This window comes from Bison bison, unplaced genomic scaffold (genome assembly GCF_000754665.1).
Source record: "Bison bison bison isolate TAMUID 2011002044 unplaced genomic scaffold, Bison_UMD1.0 scf7180017864123, whole genome shotgun sequence".
Taxonomy (NCBI): Eukaryota; Metazoa; Chordata; class Mammalia; order Artiodactyla; family Bovidae; genus Bison; species Bison bison.
The window spans coordinates 873,742-889,052 of record NW_011494695.1 but is presented as its reverse complement, the minus strand read 5'-3'; the positions used below and the strand labels follow the sequence as shown (position 1 = coordinate 889,052).

Below are 15,311 nucleotides of genomic sequence, written 5' to 3'. Positions count from 1 at the left end.
AGTACGGCAGAAGAGATGGAGCAGGGCCATACATGATTAAAAATAATGTTCCAAGATGCCTTTCCTTTTTTTTTATTAAAAATAATTCTATTTAACAGACCTATTGTGTGCTAGTATTTGTTCAAGAAGCAGGTTAGTCTTAAAAAGCAAAGAGATTAGAGAATGCATAGCTTGAATGCAGTTAATAAGTGTAGGAATGAAATTTCTAACTTGGAGAGTTGGGAGATTCTTCCAGGAGTATCACTTAATCTAGGTCCCCAGGAATGTTTACCACAAGGAACTGGAAAGGCATTCTACACAGAGAGAACAGAGCATGCGAAGGCATGAGGAAAGTGTGGTGTGGGAGAGTATGAAGGCCACAGTGCTGCTGAAGCTGAAAGTTTGGACTGGAGGATGGGAGAGAGTGCATGGAGGAAGTCTGAGGTCAGACTGAAGGACCTTGTTTTTTAAAGAAAAGGATTTGTACTTTATTTAGAAAATGGGATCCCCTGGCAGATTCAGCATGGGTTGTGATGATCTGTATTTTGGAAAACCAAATTCTGGTGACAGTACAAAAGATAGGTTGACTAGATTGAGAGAAACAAGACAGGAGGCTGTTTCTGGAATAAATACTCTGATAGCTGTAGGTACTAAGTGGGAGAAGAGGAGATCATTAGATGAGAGATGGACAGATAAGAACAAGAAGGAGATGCAGGGAGGAAGGTCACACATTAGGATTTGACCTGTTGCATTTGTGGTGCCCAAAGTGTTCCTGGTGTAGATGCTCAGGATACATTGGGAATATGGATCTGGACCTGAAGACACAGGAGAGGACTGGAGGGATAGAGCCCTCAGTGTACTAGGATGAAGGTGGAGGGATGGAGCCCTCAGTGTACTAGGATGAAGGTGGAGGACTTGAAGACACGGGTGGGGACTGGAGAAATGGAGCCCTCAGTGTACTAGGATGAAGGTGGAGGGATGGAGCCCTCAGTGTACTAGGATGAAGGTGGAGGACCTGAAGACATGAGTGGGGACCAGAGGGATGGAGCCCTCAGTGTACTAGGATGAAGGTGGAGGACCTGAAGACATGAGTGGGGACCAGAGGGATGGAGCCCTCAGTGTACTAGGATGAAGGTGGAGGACCTGAAGACATGAGTGGGGACCAGAGGGATGGAGCCCTCAGTGTACTAGGATGAAGGTGGAGGACCTGAAGACATGAGTGGGGACCAGAGGGATGGAGCCCTCAGTGTACTAGGATGAAGGTGGAGGACCTGAAGACATGAGTGGGGACCAGAGGGATGGAGCCCTCAGTGTACTAGGATGAAGGTGGAGGACCTGAAGACATGAGTGGGGACCAGAGGGATGGAGCCCTCAGTGTACTAGGATGAAGGTGGAGGACCTGAAGACATGAGTGGGGACCAGAGGGATGAAGCCCTCAGTGTACTTGGAAAAATTATCTAATCTTTCTGTGCCTTGGCTTCCTCTTCTATACATTGGGATGATAGTAGTACCTACGTGAGGGGTTGTTATGATGATTGAGTGAGTTCATGTGTGTAAAGTCTGTATGCCTCTTGCGATCTCGCATGTTGGCTTCTGCTGTAATTATTATGGTAGTTGTCGCTATTACAATACCAGCACCACTGCTGCAGTTTCTGGAACTTCTACTGCAAGGAGACAGTATAGGGATTTAGAACATCGATGCTGGAGTCAAACTGCCTGGGTTTCAGTACCAATTCCATCATTTACTTGCTGGGTAGTCTTGAGCACCTTACCTTCTGTCTGTCTCCTTTTGAAAAAAATGTGGATATTAGTTGCCCCTAACTTGAAGGGCTATTTTGAAGACTAAATTAGAAAATAAATGCAAAGCACTTTAGTGCCTAGCTCTTGTAATGTCAGTAAGCGTTAACTATCAATTAATGAGGCCTGACTTGGCTCTTAGCTATTAATTTTACTGTCCTTTCCTATGTTCCCTCAGTCCATGACACATAGTTTACAAATGCTTCCTGTGTGCTAAGCATGCAGAGTTACCACTATGACTTACTCTACCTTGACTCAAAACAATGTAGTTTGATTATAAAAATTCTAGAAAAGCTTCCTGATGCTCTGCATTGTCCATGTCCTTCCTGATGGATGGAATGACTTTGAGCAAACTTTGGCATGTATTTTGGGTTTTATAGATGTTCTTGGGTGGCACCATCTGCCCTGTAAACCTCCATTTGGAGGATAGGAGGTTGTGATCCTACAAATTCCTGTGCCTCCTGGCATCACTGGGTTCCTGTCCCCAACATAAAACAGATGAAAATGCCAGGCCCAGGCATGGCTCAGCTCAGAGAGGTGTCGTAACAAAGCCACAGATGAGAAAGATGTATGGAAAGAAGGCTTCTTTAAGAATCTAAACTGCTGTTCTCCTCATAAATGTCTTAAGTCTGTTCCTAAGACTCAGACTTTATGATTAGAATAGTTTTTACTTAGATTCACTCAATGTTTTCTACCTACCATGTTTAAAGGCATTGTAAAAAAAATCACCTGAATCAAAAATAAAGTTGTTTTTCCTTTAATTAACTCTTCTTTGCCATGTGAATAAATGTATTACCACCCAACAGGCCTACAGATGATATGCCATTTGGTTTATTATCATCAATAACTTTGGTAACATTTCAAGCCTTAAAATTTATTTGTTTAGTTGTTCTCTTTGACAGGGCAGACAGTTTAAAGAAGAATCAAGACTTGGAATTTGAAAGAAATAAAGAACGATTTGAATTTTTAAAGGTACGGGCAGAGCTTGGTTCCATTGATTGATTCTTCATACGTGTGGGGCGTGAGGGAGAGGTGAGCTGCATAAACGTGTGTCTGGCATTCACAGTGTTCCTCCCATTTCTCAACCCTAGTGGGGCTCTCAGGCCTTTCGCAACATGAGGATTATTCCACCGGGCTCAGGAATCATCCACCAGGTGAATCTGGAGTATTTGGCAAGAGTGGTCTTTGATCAGGATGGATATTACTACCCAGACAGCCTTGTGGGCACAGATTCGCACACCACCATGATTGATGGTTTGGGTGTCCTTGGTTGGGGTGAGTGCTTTTTCGGGTTCCTATTCCGTATATGCTGGTCTGTGGCATGGACTTCGATATACTTTGATCCCATTACATTCCAGCAGCATGAATTTGAGTGACCAACAAATATCGGAGAGGTATTTTTGTCTGTTTTGCTTACTGCTATATTTCCAGTACCCTGAAAAGTGTTTTGTGCCTTTTACGCAGTCAGTATGATGTTTGGAAGAATGAATTGGAACAAGGGGTTAGGGACATTTGAAATAAATGAAAACCACCTGGAGAGTTTGTTAAAAATGGATACTCCTGACCCTCACTCTCCTTTTCAGTGTGGAATCGTGGGGATTTTGATCTAGATGTTGGGAGACCACACTCTGAGAAACACTTGTTAAAAATTCTGTAGAGGGAAATAGAGGAAAGATAACCGTTCTTTATGGAAAGATAACTCTACACTAGTAAAATACTGTAAGTGGGTTGACTACTTATTAATGATACTGAACTATGCCTGAGGAGTCATGAAACCATTATTACATACAGGTGTGGGTGGTATCGAAGCAGAAGCTGTGATGCTGGGCCAGCCAATCAGCATGGTGCTTCCCCAGGTGATCGGCTACAGGCTGGTGGGAAATCCCCACCCCCTGGTCACATCCACTGACATCGTGCTCACCATCACCAAGGTACCCAAGTGCTGCCTCTTCTGGGGTCTTAGAGAGTCTCAGTGACAAACTGGAAGGAAGTCCTTGATGGACTCTCTCTTGGTTTTCACGTGCTCTAGAAATGCTAGGAAACAGTACGTTGATGACTTTAAAAGAGACGCAACAAGGCGAGAATTCTGTGGTCAAATTTCAGATCATTAGGTTCACGTCACTCTTCTGTTGCTGCATGGATCTTTTTATTTAAAAAAAAAATGTTTTTGAAACCGTGAAATAGTTTAAATACGAAGAAGTTAAAATGACACTTATATGCCCACCGCATAAACTTAACAGATGGTAACATTTTGCTGTTTTTGCTTCAGAGCTGTCTCTGTATGTACATTTTTTAAAGAAGTGAAATGTAATGTTTATGGCTGAAGCCACCCTCCTCATTTCTAGAGATAATCACTATGCTGAGGTTGTACAAAATCATTTCCATGCATATGTTTATACTTCTGTACTTTTTCCATGTGGTTCTTCTTTGTATGTAAATAACAAACTCTTTCTATGAATAATTTTTGACTTTTAAAATTTCTTTCTCTGTATTTTAAGTTACATTATTGTAACGGATGTTTTTCCAAGCTGGAAAATACTAGTTTTTTTTGTTTGTTTGTTTTTTCCCTTGTTGGAAGTAATCTTTTATGATGATTTGCTTGCTTTGCAAAAAGAAGGCAGTTTCATTTTGAAAGATTATTAGAAAAGTAATTTTTTTTATTATCACAAAGTTTTTTCTGGTTGTATAGTTTGGAGGCTTGGGGTATTTGGGATGGATACTTTTGATTTAATCTTCATGGAAATCAGAATTGGATATGTTTGAATATTATAGTTTATCAGAGATGTCCACATCGTTCAAGTGTAGAATAACATAGGCTTTACCCACAAAATTTGGCAGAATTCCACATAATCAGAAGAGCCTGTCCACGTGGTTGTCCACACTTCATGAAACTGATTTCATGCAGGCCCAAGCTGGTCACTGATGCTGCAGCTCTGGCTGATGGCTTGCATGGAAAAGATGTGGGAGTCAGACTGCCTGAATCTTTTGGTTACCTTATACCTGTTTTTAGGATATTCATTCATTATACACTTGGAAACAAGGCATTTGCTTACTCAGCAAGTGCAAATCGTAACTTATTTAAGTTGAAAGAATTTATTTAATCTTTAGAAAGTTTTCTCATTTTGAAAAACTTTTCTTAATATTGTGTTTTTATATTATTTTTTCTTTTTCAAGAACTGTTTTGAAATAATTTTAGATTTATAGGCGAGTTAATGTAAAGGTAATACAGAGTTCTGTTACCTTTCTCTCAGCTCCCCCAGATGGTAACATCTTATATAACCATGGTACATTTACCAGAAATAGTAGTTAACATTGGTATGCCATTTTTAACTAAACTAGAAACTCCACCAGTCTTTTTAGTAATGTCCCTTTTCTGTTCTAGGATCTACTGCAGGGTACCATGTTGTATTAGTTGATTTGCTTTTTAAGTTTTATTTTTAAAAGTAATCTATAACGTGTGCTCAGTCGTGTCTGACTGTTTGTGACCGCATGGACTGTAGCCTGCCAGGCTCCTCTGTCCATGGAATTTTCCAGGCAAAAATACTAGAGCAGGTTGCCCTTTCCTTCTCCAGGGGATCTTCCCAACCCAGGGATCCAACCTGCGTCTCCTACATTGGTAGGCAGATTCTTTACCACTGAGCCACCTGGGAAGCCCATAATCCAAAATATATTGGGCTAATTTAGTTTGTGTTGACTCACAAGGCTAGTTTATGAAAATTGCAAGGGGATAGTTCTGCATTTTAAATAAGAGTTATCAGGACTTCTCTGTTGGTCCACTGGTTAAGACTCTGCCCTCCAGATGTGGGGAGCATGAGTTCAGTCCCTGATTGGGGAACTACAATCCTGCATGCTGCCTGGCATGACCATAAAGAATAAATAAATACTGAAAAAAAATGTGGGTTATCAAATCTCAAATTCTGTTATTATCCTGTTGCTCAGCACCTCCGCCAGGTTGGGGTAGTAGGCAAGTTTGTCGAGTTCTTTGGGCCAGGAGTAGCCCAACTGTCCATTGCCGACCGAGCTACAATTGCCAACATGTGTCCAGAGTATGGGGCCACTGCCGCCTTTTTCCCAGTTGATGAAGTTAGTATCAAGTACCTGGTGCAGACAGGTAAGTGCAGAACCCTGAGAGCAGAAGGTCCTTTGTATAGTTCAGAGAAAGCTGAGAATCGGGGTGCTACCTTCTGCCTCTGTCCCTCAATTAAACAGTAGAGGCATCACCCTAAAAAGAGACGGGAAGAGATGGTGGGGAGGGGAAAGCTGCAAACTACGCCCAGAGATAAGATTGGTTTCTGTGATCTAGAGGTGGTCGCTGAACCTCTTACTGATCCGGTACTGAATTTCTAACATCTATTGAAATGAAACAAATGGTTTTAGAGAAGGCGAACCCTTTCTTAAACGGAAACCTAAGAGAAATTTCTCCCATGTATTTTCATGGAGAGGGTGACACGGGGTGTAGTGAACACTGGAACGCAACAACAGGTCACGACAAATATGCTAATGAAGATCAGACAGTCATCTGTTACAAGATCCATGCTGACAGCTGATGACCTTGACAAGTCAGTGAAAGTGAACAGGCAGACAAAAAATGCTGATCTGATGTGGATCCAAGAATCAAGCTCTCCAGCAGTCTTAATTTACTGTCAGAGAAATGGGAGGACTGCATGTCCATTTGGGCAAACCATGCGTATTATCTCCTGCAACCAGGAGCTTTCTGAATGAAACAGCAGAGCATTTGGGGTCATATTCTTGGTGATACAGTATCATGAGTTAGGACTTTAAACTTTGGAGTTAAACTCAGCTTTGGTTCCTGGTTCTGCCATTTACAGCCTGTGTTCCATGGAAAAGTTATTTAATCTTCTTGAGCCACTATTGCCTCATCTGTACATGAGGATAATAATAATGTTTGTCTCAGAAGGTCAGGATAAAGGATTAGACATTGAAATAATGCATTGAAAAAGTATAGCCCATAGCGCTGGGCACACAGCTCGTGGTCTGTGGTAGGAGATGAGGGGAAATTACTATTTTAACAGGACTAATGTAGAATGTTGAGGGTCTATGGCCAGTTGAAGGCAGATGCATAGGAGGGGCACTTTGGCAATTTGCTGAGCCTTAGGAGCCTCTTAATTAAGAACCATAATCAGGACTTCCCCAGTGGTCCAGTGATTTAAGTCTCCATGCTTCCAATGCAGGGGGCATGGGTTTCATCCGTGGTCAGGGAACTAAGATCCTACATGCCACACAGTGCCGCCAAATAATTGGGGGAAAAAAAAAAAGAACTATAACCCAGAGAGAGGAGTACTTATAACCAAGACTAGAATCCTTTTCAGAAAACAGTCCCTTTGGTAGAACAGCAAATTGGTTCATGGTCCCTAGTAAACAGCAGCATCATTTGGAAAGTCAGACCATGAGCCTGCAGGCTGCAGTGTCAGCAGAGGGCTTGGAGTGTTTTAAGTGAAATCCCCATTATTTATGCAGTTGCTGCTAAAGGTATTAGTTTCATCAGAAAATACTGACATCTGTTGCTTGTTCTTAAAATGCCCATTAGGTCGTGACAAAGAAAAAGTAAAGCATATTAAACAGTATCTTCAGGCTGTAGGAATGTTTCGGGACTTCAGTGACTCCTCTCAAGACCCAGACTTTGCCCAGGTATGGGAGCACCTCTCATTGAACACGTTTCCTCTTCCTCAAGCCTGTGGTTTTAATTGTGAAAGTTTTTCTTAGGGGGGTGTACTTGTAGGAAATTAGTCACTGCCAAGTTATCACAAAAAAACAGGGTGTTAAAGGCTGAAAAAATAAAAAAGATAAGGAATTGCAGACATAACAAAGTAACGTAACTTCCCCTGTTCTTCCTGGCCATTAAGCTGAGTGTCTCCTTTTTTGATTTATTCCTCTTACTTAGACAGCCCTTGGATAAGAAGTTTAGAAGGACTGGATCTATTTAAAGGCTGATAAGCTCATCAGAATTATAGATGGGAAAGAAATGAAAGTGCAAGCCAATCAACTAAGTGTGAGCCAATCAGTTCAGATTTATCCACTGCTTATCTTTACTCATTGTCTAGGGTGCAAACTAAACCCACATTTTTCTCTACAGCCAAGATCGGAGGGTAAACCAGATGTGGGACTATTATTTCCTTTCCTATTATTAATACACTGAGGGAAGGAAATACTCCATCAGACTAGGGCCCATTTCTTGGCATTGATGACTTAATGACAACATCCCCCCAAGTCATCTTAGAAAAATTACAATGGTTTATCTGTCGTTTCAGTAGGAAACACATCTCAGACTAACTTCAGCAATAGAAAGGATGTATGAGCTACGTTATAAAGAGGGCCATGTGGAAGACCACAGCAGCCATAGTGCCCACCCTGGTCTTTCTGAGAGTGGGCAAGGCTTCTGCCTGTCTCCTGCTACCAAAGTGCTCATCTGGCTCTCTGGAAATTCCCTTCAGTGTTAACAAGGGACCCTGACTTCCTTGGTTTTGAATGTGGTAGTTTGGTTTGTTAGTTTTTATTGTTGTGGTGTAAATTCTCTGGCACAGCTGTGTTTTTTTCTTTGTGGGTATAATGCCAGTTCTATGGTTCCTTTTCTTCTGGGTGGACAGGTTGTGGAATTAGACTTGAAAACAGTAGTGCCTTGCTGCAGCGGACCCAAAAGGCCTCAGGACAAAGTTGCCGTGTCTGATATGAAAAAGGACTTTGAGAGCTGCCTGGGGGCCAAGGTAGGGAGCTGGGAGAGGTGGGTGGAGACCCTCCCCATGCCTGGCTTCTTCATGCACAGGCTTCTTTTCACACCTCTCGATGATGAATCTTCCTGAAGCCTAGTACTGAAGGCCTTTCCTCTCCAAACTGAACCTCTTGGTGCCTCCTCCCACCTTAGCTAAGAGCTGAGCAGCTTCCTTACAGCCCTCTATTGCCTATAAACACACTCAACCCTCCTTTTCATTTTTTCTAATTCTCCTTTTCCAAAGCATATCTACTCTTCACGTGACTCTCACCACAGCGTTCACTCTGCTTGAACAAGCTATTCTGGCCACTAATTTTGTTCATGCCACCCTTGCCTACATGCCCTTCCTCACCAGCATGCCCCAATCTCTCAGCTCCTCCACAGCATGACATCAGATCTCATAGCACAATGTCATCTCTCCCTCATTTGAACATTCTGGCATCAGTCTAAACCCCTGTAATGGCGTTTCATATCCTTTAACTTCATTGTTGGTACTTTATATTATTTGCACGTCTGATTCTTTTACTAGACTCTTAAGTTTGAGGATAGGATTTATGTTGCAGTCACCTTTGTATCCCACACAGTGCCCAGCAGAGCATCTTATACACAGCAGATTTTCAGTGAACATTTCCCAAATGAATGATTAAGATTTGTGATGGGTTTTATCCATGGGACATCAGTATTTTACCAAATGTTCAGCTGCACTGTGTTCACCTCATTGCTCATGCTTGAATCTGGCCAAAAGGGCACTTTTTCTAAATTTCCTTATGGTTAGTGTCTGTGCCCTCTGTTGCCATTAAATCTGTACTAATTTGCTCTAGTTAGACTAACTTTAAGCTAAATTTGTAGTTTTAGCATTTCAGTATTTAAAGTGGGAAGGAGGTAATTGTTAATAATTTCAAAGCAAAATAAGATTCAGAAATCATGACTCCCTTTTATAAAGATTTTAAAAGAGGAAAGGGAACTTTCATTTTTCTGTAGCATTTCAGAGTTTACGAGCTGAGATGTTTATGTTTTAAGAATTATAATTACCAAAGTGCTTCTTCTCCTTCCAAAGTGAAAACTTTTGACCTTATATTTTTTTTTTCTTTTTTTCTTCCTATAGCAAGGATTTAAAGGATTCCAGGTTGCTCCAGACCATCATAATGACCATAAGACATTTATCTATAATAACAGCAAGTTCACCCTTGCTCATGGTTCTGTGGTAATCGCTGCCATTACTAGCTGCACAAACACCAGTAATCCATCTGTGATGTTAGGGGCAGGTAAGTGCATCTGATGGTCATGTGGACGTGTGGGTGGGAATTTCCAAGACATAACCCAAGGGCTTAATTAACTTCTATGTATGGGGCTTCCCTGGTGATTCAGAATGCAAAGAATCTACCTGCAGTACAGGAGACCCAGATTTGATCCTTGGGTTGGTAAGATCCCCTGGAGAAGGGAATGGCAACCCACTCCAGTATTCTTGCTGCAGAGTCCTATGGACAGAGGAGCCTGGTGGGTTACAGTCCATGGGGTCACAAAGAGTCGGACATGACTGAGTGACTAACACTTTGACTCATAGTTACCTGAACCTTATCCTTCCCAGATGCACAGACTAATTGGCCTAGAAATGTTTATTCAATAAATAGTGCCCAATACAAAATATTTAAAGTAGTATAGTCTTTAGAATTAACACAGAAAATAAGGAAAAGAGAGGAAAGAAAGATGAATTTCTGGTAAAGCCTAGAATCTTGTGTCAGATTTTAGAAAAAGGAAAAAATGTTTTCATGCCACAGATTGTTCTTCATAAAATCCCTTTTTATATGGTGGCATTTAGTCTTAGATACCTTGTCAAGTGCATCTGAATTAGCACACAGGGCACTTGGTTGATACAACTTATCTGCCTATTATGCAGTTCTGGTTATTTAATGTTTACATGCAGAGTTTCATTAATGTAAGGTCCCTTTAGTTTCCAAATTTTAAAACATCCCGAAGAGTTCCTCTTGTGTCCACACACAAATAGTTCTTTCTTTATGAAGTAGACAAGTGCATAAGGAAAACTTTCTTTGTCCAAGAATTCGTCTTTTGCCCCCTAAGCTTTGGACAAACAAGTTTCCTTAAAATAAGACCCCAGCTTGTCTGTAGCTTCTTGTCTCTTAATACCCACACTCCTTATTTCTTTCCTACTTCCATGAGATGTCCTAAGGCAGAGCACCCAAGTGTCCCTGTAGTACACTTGGATTTGCCAGAATCAAGTGACCCAGCAGCCCTTGATCTTCCACTTTAAGAAATATCTGAGAGCAAGATTTTTAACATCTAGGTGGACTGTACTCCTTACCAACTAATAGGCAATTCGTATACTTTAAGAAGGGGCCCTGCCAATTATTTTTTATCTAAATATAATTAGAAAGATTGCTTTCCCTCCAGAAATTAAAAACTCACACTATAATATAATCATGAATTATTTATCTCTTTAAAAAACAAAAAGCACTTCTCTTTTTATGTCATTCATGTCCATGGCTCATTTTGAGCTTACTGAACAAACGTGAATGACTTTGCGCTAGTGAGCATTTGGTTTCTATCGTTTAGTCTCTCAGTCGTGTTCGACTCTTTGCGACCCCATAAACCACAGCACGTCAGGCTTTGGTTTCTATTAGGCAGCAAAAATGGCAGAAAGCACCAGCAAGAGAGGGGTCCTGTCAGGTGGTGCAGGAAGTGCAGAGCAGAGTCAGTGTTTCCTGAACTGTCTGTGGCACCTGGAGCGGGCAGCCCACAACCATGTCTGTGTTTACCATTTCACAGGCTTTTTAGCGAAGAAGGCTGTGGATGCAGGCCTGAGCGTGAAGCCTTACATCAAAACTAGCCTGTCTCCTGGCAGTGGTGTGGTCACCTACTACCTGCGGGAAAGCGGAGTCATGCCTTACCTGTCTCAGCTTGGGTGAGGGAGAAGTCTCTTACACCATTGCTTTTGTTGCGTTGTATTCCACAGATACCTTGCCCAGTCACCTTGAAATGGATGTAAGCTTATCTGATGGTATCTAATTGCATAGTCTTTCGTCAGTGCAGACTTAAACCCTTGCTTTCCAACAGACAGGGCCCCTGTACAGTTGTGCTGGTTGTTCATCAGACAGGGGTGTCTGTGAAGAGAGCATGGGCTGATATCAAGCCCGTGCTCCACTGTGGCACTGCCCTCCCAGGGGAGGGGGCAGCTTTTTCAGTTGCATGAAGGTGTGCTGTGGGCTAATATTGGATCTGCCACAGAGAGTCTGCCCTCTGTGTATACTTTAAGTCTGCCCTCTGTATACTTTAATTAAAAAATAATTATTTCACATACCTAGAACTGTTGTGATTCACTGAAGTCAATTATTTGTTTCCAAATACAGTTTCTCCTAGTAACACACTATTACTAATTTAGTTGACATAGATCTTTATCATGTACCTCATAAAAGTTGGAAGTCCCTGGGAGTATATAATAAGAGTAGTGAATAAAGATATCAGATATCTGATTTTGACTTTTAAAAATTACAGATCATTTAGGTAGTCTCCTCATAATTTACTTATAAATTTAAAAAGTGAATTACTTATAAAAGCAAATTATATGGACTAGAATAGAGAGACCAGACGGAGAAGGCAATGGCAACCCACTCCAGTACTCTTGCCTGGCAAATCCCATGGACAGAGGGGCCTGGTGGGCTGAAGTCCATGGGGTCACTAGGAGTCGGACACGACTGAGTGACTTCACTTTCACTTTTCACTTTCATGCATTGGAGAAGGAAATGGCAACCCACTCCAGTGTTCTTGCCTGGAGAATCCCAGGGATGGGGGAGCCTGGTGGGCTGCCAGGCACCAGCAGGCGGGCCCACTGAGAGTTATTCTGCATCCCGTGCTTCTCTCCCACACCAGGTTTGACGTGGTGGGCTATGGCTGCATGACCTGCATCGGCAACAGCGGGCCCTTACCGGAAGCTGTGGTAGAAGCCATCGTACAGGTAATTACAGGGCAGCCTGTGGGTCTTTCTTTTTCATATGATGTGTGATGAAGTGCTGCTAATTTTAAAGAAAGTTCAGGGAAGCATGGGGTGCGGTTAAGAGAATGGTCTTTAGAGTTGAGTTAAACTTATTAACTATATACCTTTGAGCAAGTTCATGAACCTCTTTGTGCCTCAGTTTTCACAACTGTAAACGGGAAGTGATAATAGTATGTGTTTCAGAAAGCTGCGAGCATTCTGGTGACAGTGGACACAAAGGACTTAGTGTGGTGCCTGGCCGGTGCGTGCCCCACACATGTGAAGGAATCATTTGTTCCTGTTGTCTGCAGGCTGGTTCCAAGTCAGACAGCTGAACATAAACTCATCAGCTTGATTTTTGTCCCATAAATTCCATAGTGTTGAAAAATACTGTTTGGTCCGCTTGCACTGATTTGGAATCCCTGTCAGCCCGTGTGGCTGCCTCTGTCAACCTGTCATCTTCCCCACCTGTTCTCGGGCCCCCGGCTGCAGAATAACTAGGATGCTGCCTTCTGACCCACCTGGTATTCGCTCCTGAGCAGAAACCATCCAGTGCGTCTCTCTGCTGCTTTTGACCCAGCATGTCTCCCCCAGGCTCACCCTGTGGTCTCCCTCTCCGGGGAGAAGCCCAAGTGCAGGGGAAGCCTAAAGGGCTCCTTGACTTAAAGGAGGACTTTAGCAGATGGGTCTAGGAAGCCCAGGCCGTCTGTTGTCTCTGCGACCTGTTTCCCCCTTGCCTCACACAGGGGGACCTCGTAGCTGTTGGAGTACTGTCTGGGAACAGGAACTTTGAAGGGCGAGTCCACCCCAATACCCGGGCCAACTATTTAGCCTCTCCGCCCTTAGTAATAGCCTATGCGATTGCTGGGACCATCAGGATCGACTTTGAGAAAGAGCCACTAGGTAAGATCTGATTTGTGGGGTTACAGTATTTTCCCCCCAATGAATTTGAAAACATTACTGGAAAAAAGTTATTGCTTTCCTTAATAAATAATGAAGCCTAGAACCTGCAAAGATCAGAGGAGAAAGAAGGGTCTTTGCTTCCTTCCCCAGCACACAGCTAAGACATAACTGAAACAGCTAAACAAGAATTTACTAAAGGGGAAGGGGCCAACAGGGAAAGAAACACCTAGAGTAGTGGAGGTCTTGCCATTCTGGCCTTTGCTTCAGTCCCTCCCTTTCCAGTTCCTGCTTCAATCTCATGATAGCCTGGTTTTAATGTCTCTGCTGTAGGAACACGTCCAGAGTATGCAGCGTCTCAAAGCTTGGGGGACGTGATGCTTTTTTCCTTTCCCCTGGCCTCCTGGTGTGCCCTCCTCAGTCCATGCTATGCAGATTAGATAATATGAAAACGGTGCCCTGGAATTTACTTTAAGGAAATCATAGCTTTAGACGTGCAGCTGATCCTCATTACATATGTATTCCATATTTTCAAATTTGACTACTCTTTGAAGTGGATTTTCACCCCCAAAATCAGTGCTCATCACACTCCCATGGTCACTCACAGACATGCACGAGGTGGTGAAATCCCTGAGTCACTCACCGTGCCTGCTCTCAGCTGAGGTCAAGCAAGGTGACGCTCTGTCTTTTTATTTCAGGTCTCATACTGCAAACAAGTGTCCTGTTTGTGCTCTGGATAGCATCATGTTTTTCATACTTTTGTGCTTTTTTTTGGTGGTTTTACTGTTTAACATGACCTGAGAGTAGGGCTAAAGTGCTATGGAGTATTCCTGAGCTCAGGAAGGCTATGACAGGCCTCATGTTGGGCTCCCGAGTTCAGTGTGAATGCATCAACAGTATGTACACAGAAACACATGAGACAGCGTTACGTATTGATCAGGTGACAGCAGTGCTGTGGATGAACACCCCTGGGAGCCTAACCTGTGTGTTTCTTGCAGGCAGTGGCTGAGTGTTTTCTAAGTGTGCAGAGAATTTGCTGAACGTAACTGCCCTGAGCAATGAGACTGGGCTGACTGCCTGTGACCATGAAAATTGGATATGAGATGAAGTTCATCTCACTAATAAACATTTTCTCCCCAGGTGTCAATGCCAAGGGACAGCAAGTATTTCTGAAAGATATCTGGCCGACCAGAGATGAGATCCAGGCAGTGGAACGTCAGTACGTGATCCCTGGGATGTTTAAGGAGGTCTACCAGAAAATAGAGGTGAGGTCCCCGCCCCAGTGTCATGGGGAAGTCACTCCTCTGCATCTTCTCTGCCAACCTTGAGACTAGTGCCGGTGTCAACTAGACAAAGTAGCATTTCTTCAGATAACTGGGAAAGTGGGACAGTCATTTTGCTCCTACAACTCAGGCTTTTCCAGACCCCCCTCTCCCCAGATGTTCCCAGATTTGGACACATGAGCAGCAGGCTCAGGAGGCATGGACTCGGCATGGATGTGGCTCCTGGCTAGCTCTGCGTGGCTCCCCTCTTCCTCTGACAGCCCGGGGTGAGCATGAGCTGTGGTTGAGGAGCTCAATATCACTATAATGTGTCACTGAGGGGCCACATGGCTGAACACACCTCTCAGATTTATTTGCCTGCTTCAAAGAGTAATACAAATAAAAGCCACTCGGTTGGAAGGACCAAACTATCAAGCTGCTGAAATTAAAAAAAAAAAAAAAAACTTGCTGTGCATTTTACAAACAGAGGGGGAATGTATGGGGCTCCATATCACTTTCCGAGACTCGAATGTTACCCTTTTCCCTGGTTTCTGTGTTAGGCTGACCCCAGGGCTTCTGGCTGGGGCTGGTGGCTTGAAATATGAGGGCAGACTGGGGAGCAGATTCAAATGGGAGTCACACTCACACACTGAATCCC

At 43.0% G+C, this 15,311-nt stretch overlaps 1 protein-coding gene across 1 annotated transcript in view; it reads left to right on the top strand.

The window, feature by feature from the left end:
* Positions 1-15,311, top strand: part of ACO1 (aconitase 1, soluble) — a 63,584-nt gene that overhangs the window by 33,956 nt on the left and 14,317 nt on the right. The window contains exons 5-15 of the mRNA XM_010839605.1: positions 2,679-2,748; positions 2,868-3,051; positions 3,568-3,707; positions 5,716-5,887; positions 7,325-7,425; positions 8,382-8,498; positions 9,609-9,768; positions 11,288-11,423; positions 12,389-12,473; positions 13,238-13,394; positions 14,532-14,656. Of these exons, the coding sequence (XP_010837907.1) occupies positions 2,679-2,748; positions 2,868-3,051; positions 3,568-3,707; positions 5,716-5,887; positions 7,325-7,425; positions 8,382-8,498; positions 9,609-9,768; positions 11,288-11,423; positions 12,389-12,473; positions 13,238-13,394; positions 14,532-14,656 (1,447 nt within the window). The remainder of the gene's footprint in view (positions 1-2,678; positions 2,749-2,867; positions 3,052-3,567; positions 3,708-5,715; positions 5,888-7,324; positions 7,426-8,381; positions 8,499-9,608; positions 9,769-11,287; positions 11,424-12,388; positions 12,474-13,237; positions 13,395-14,531; positions 14,657-15,311) is intronic.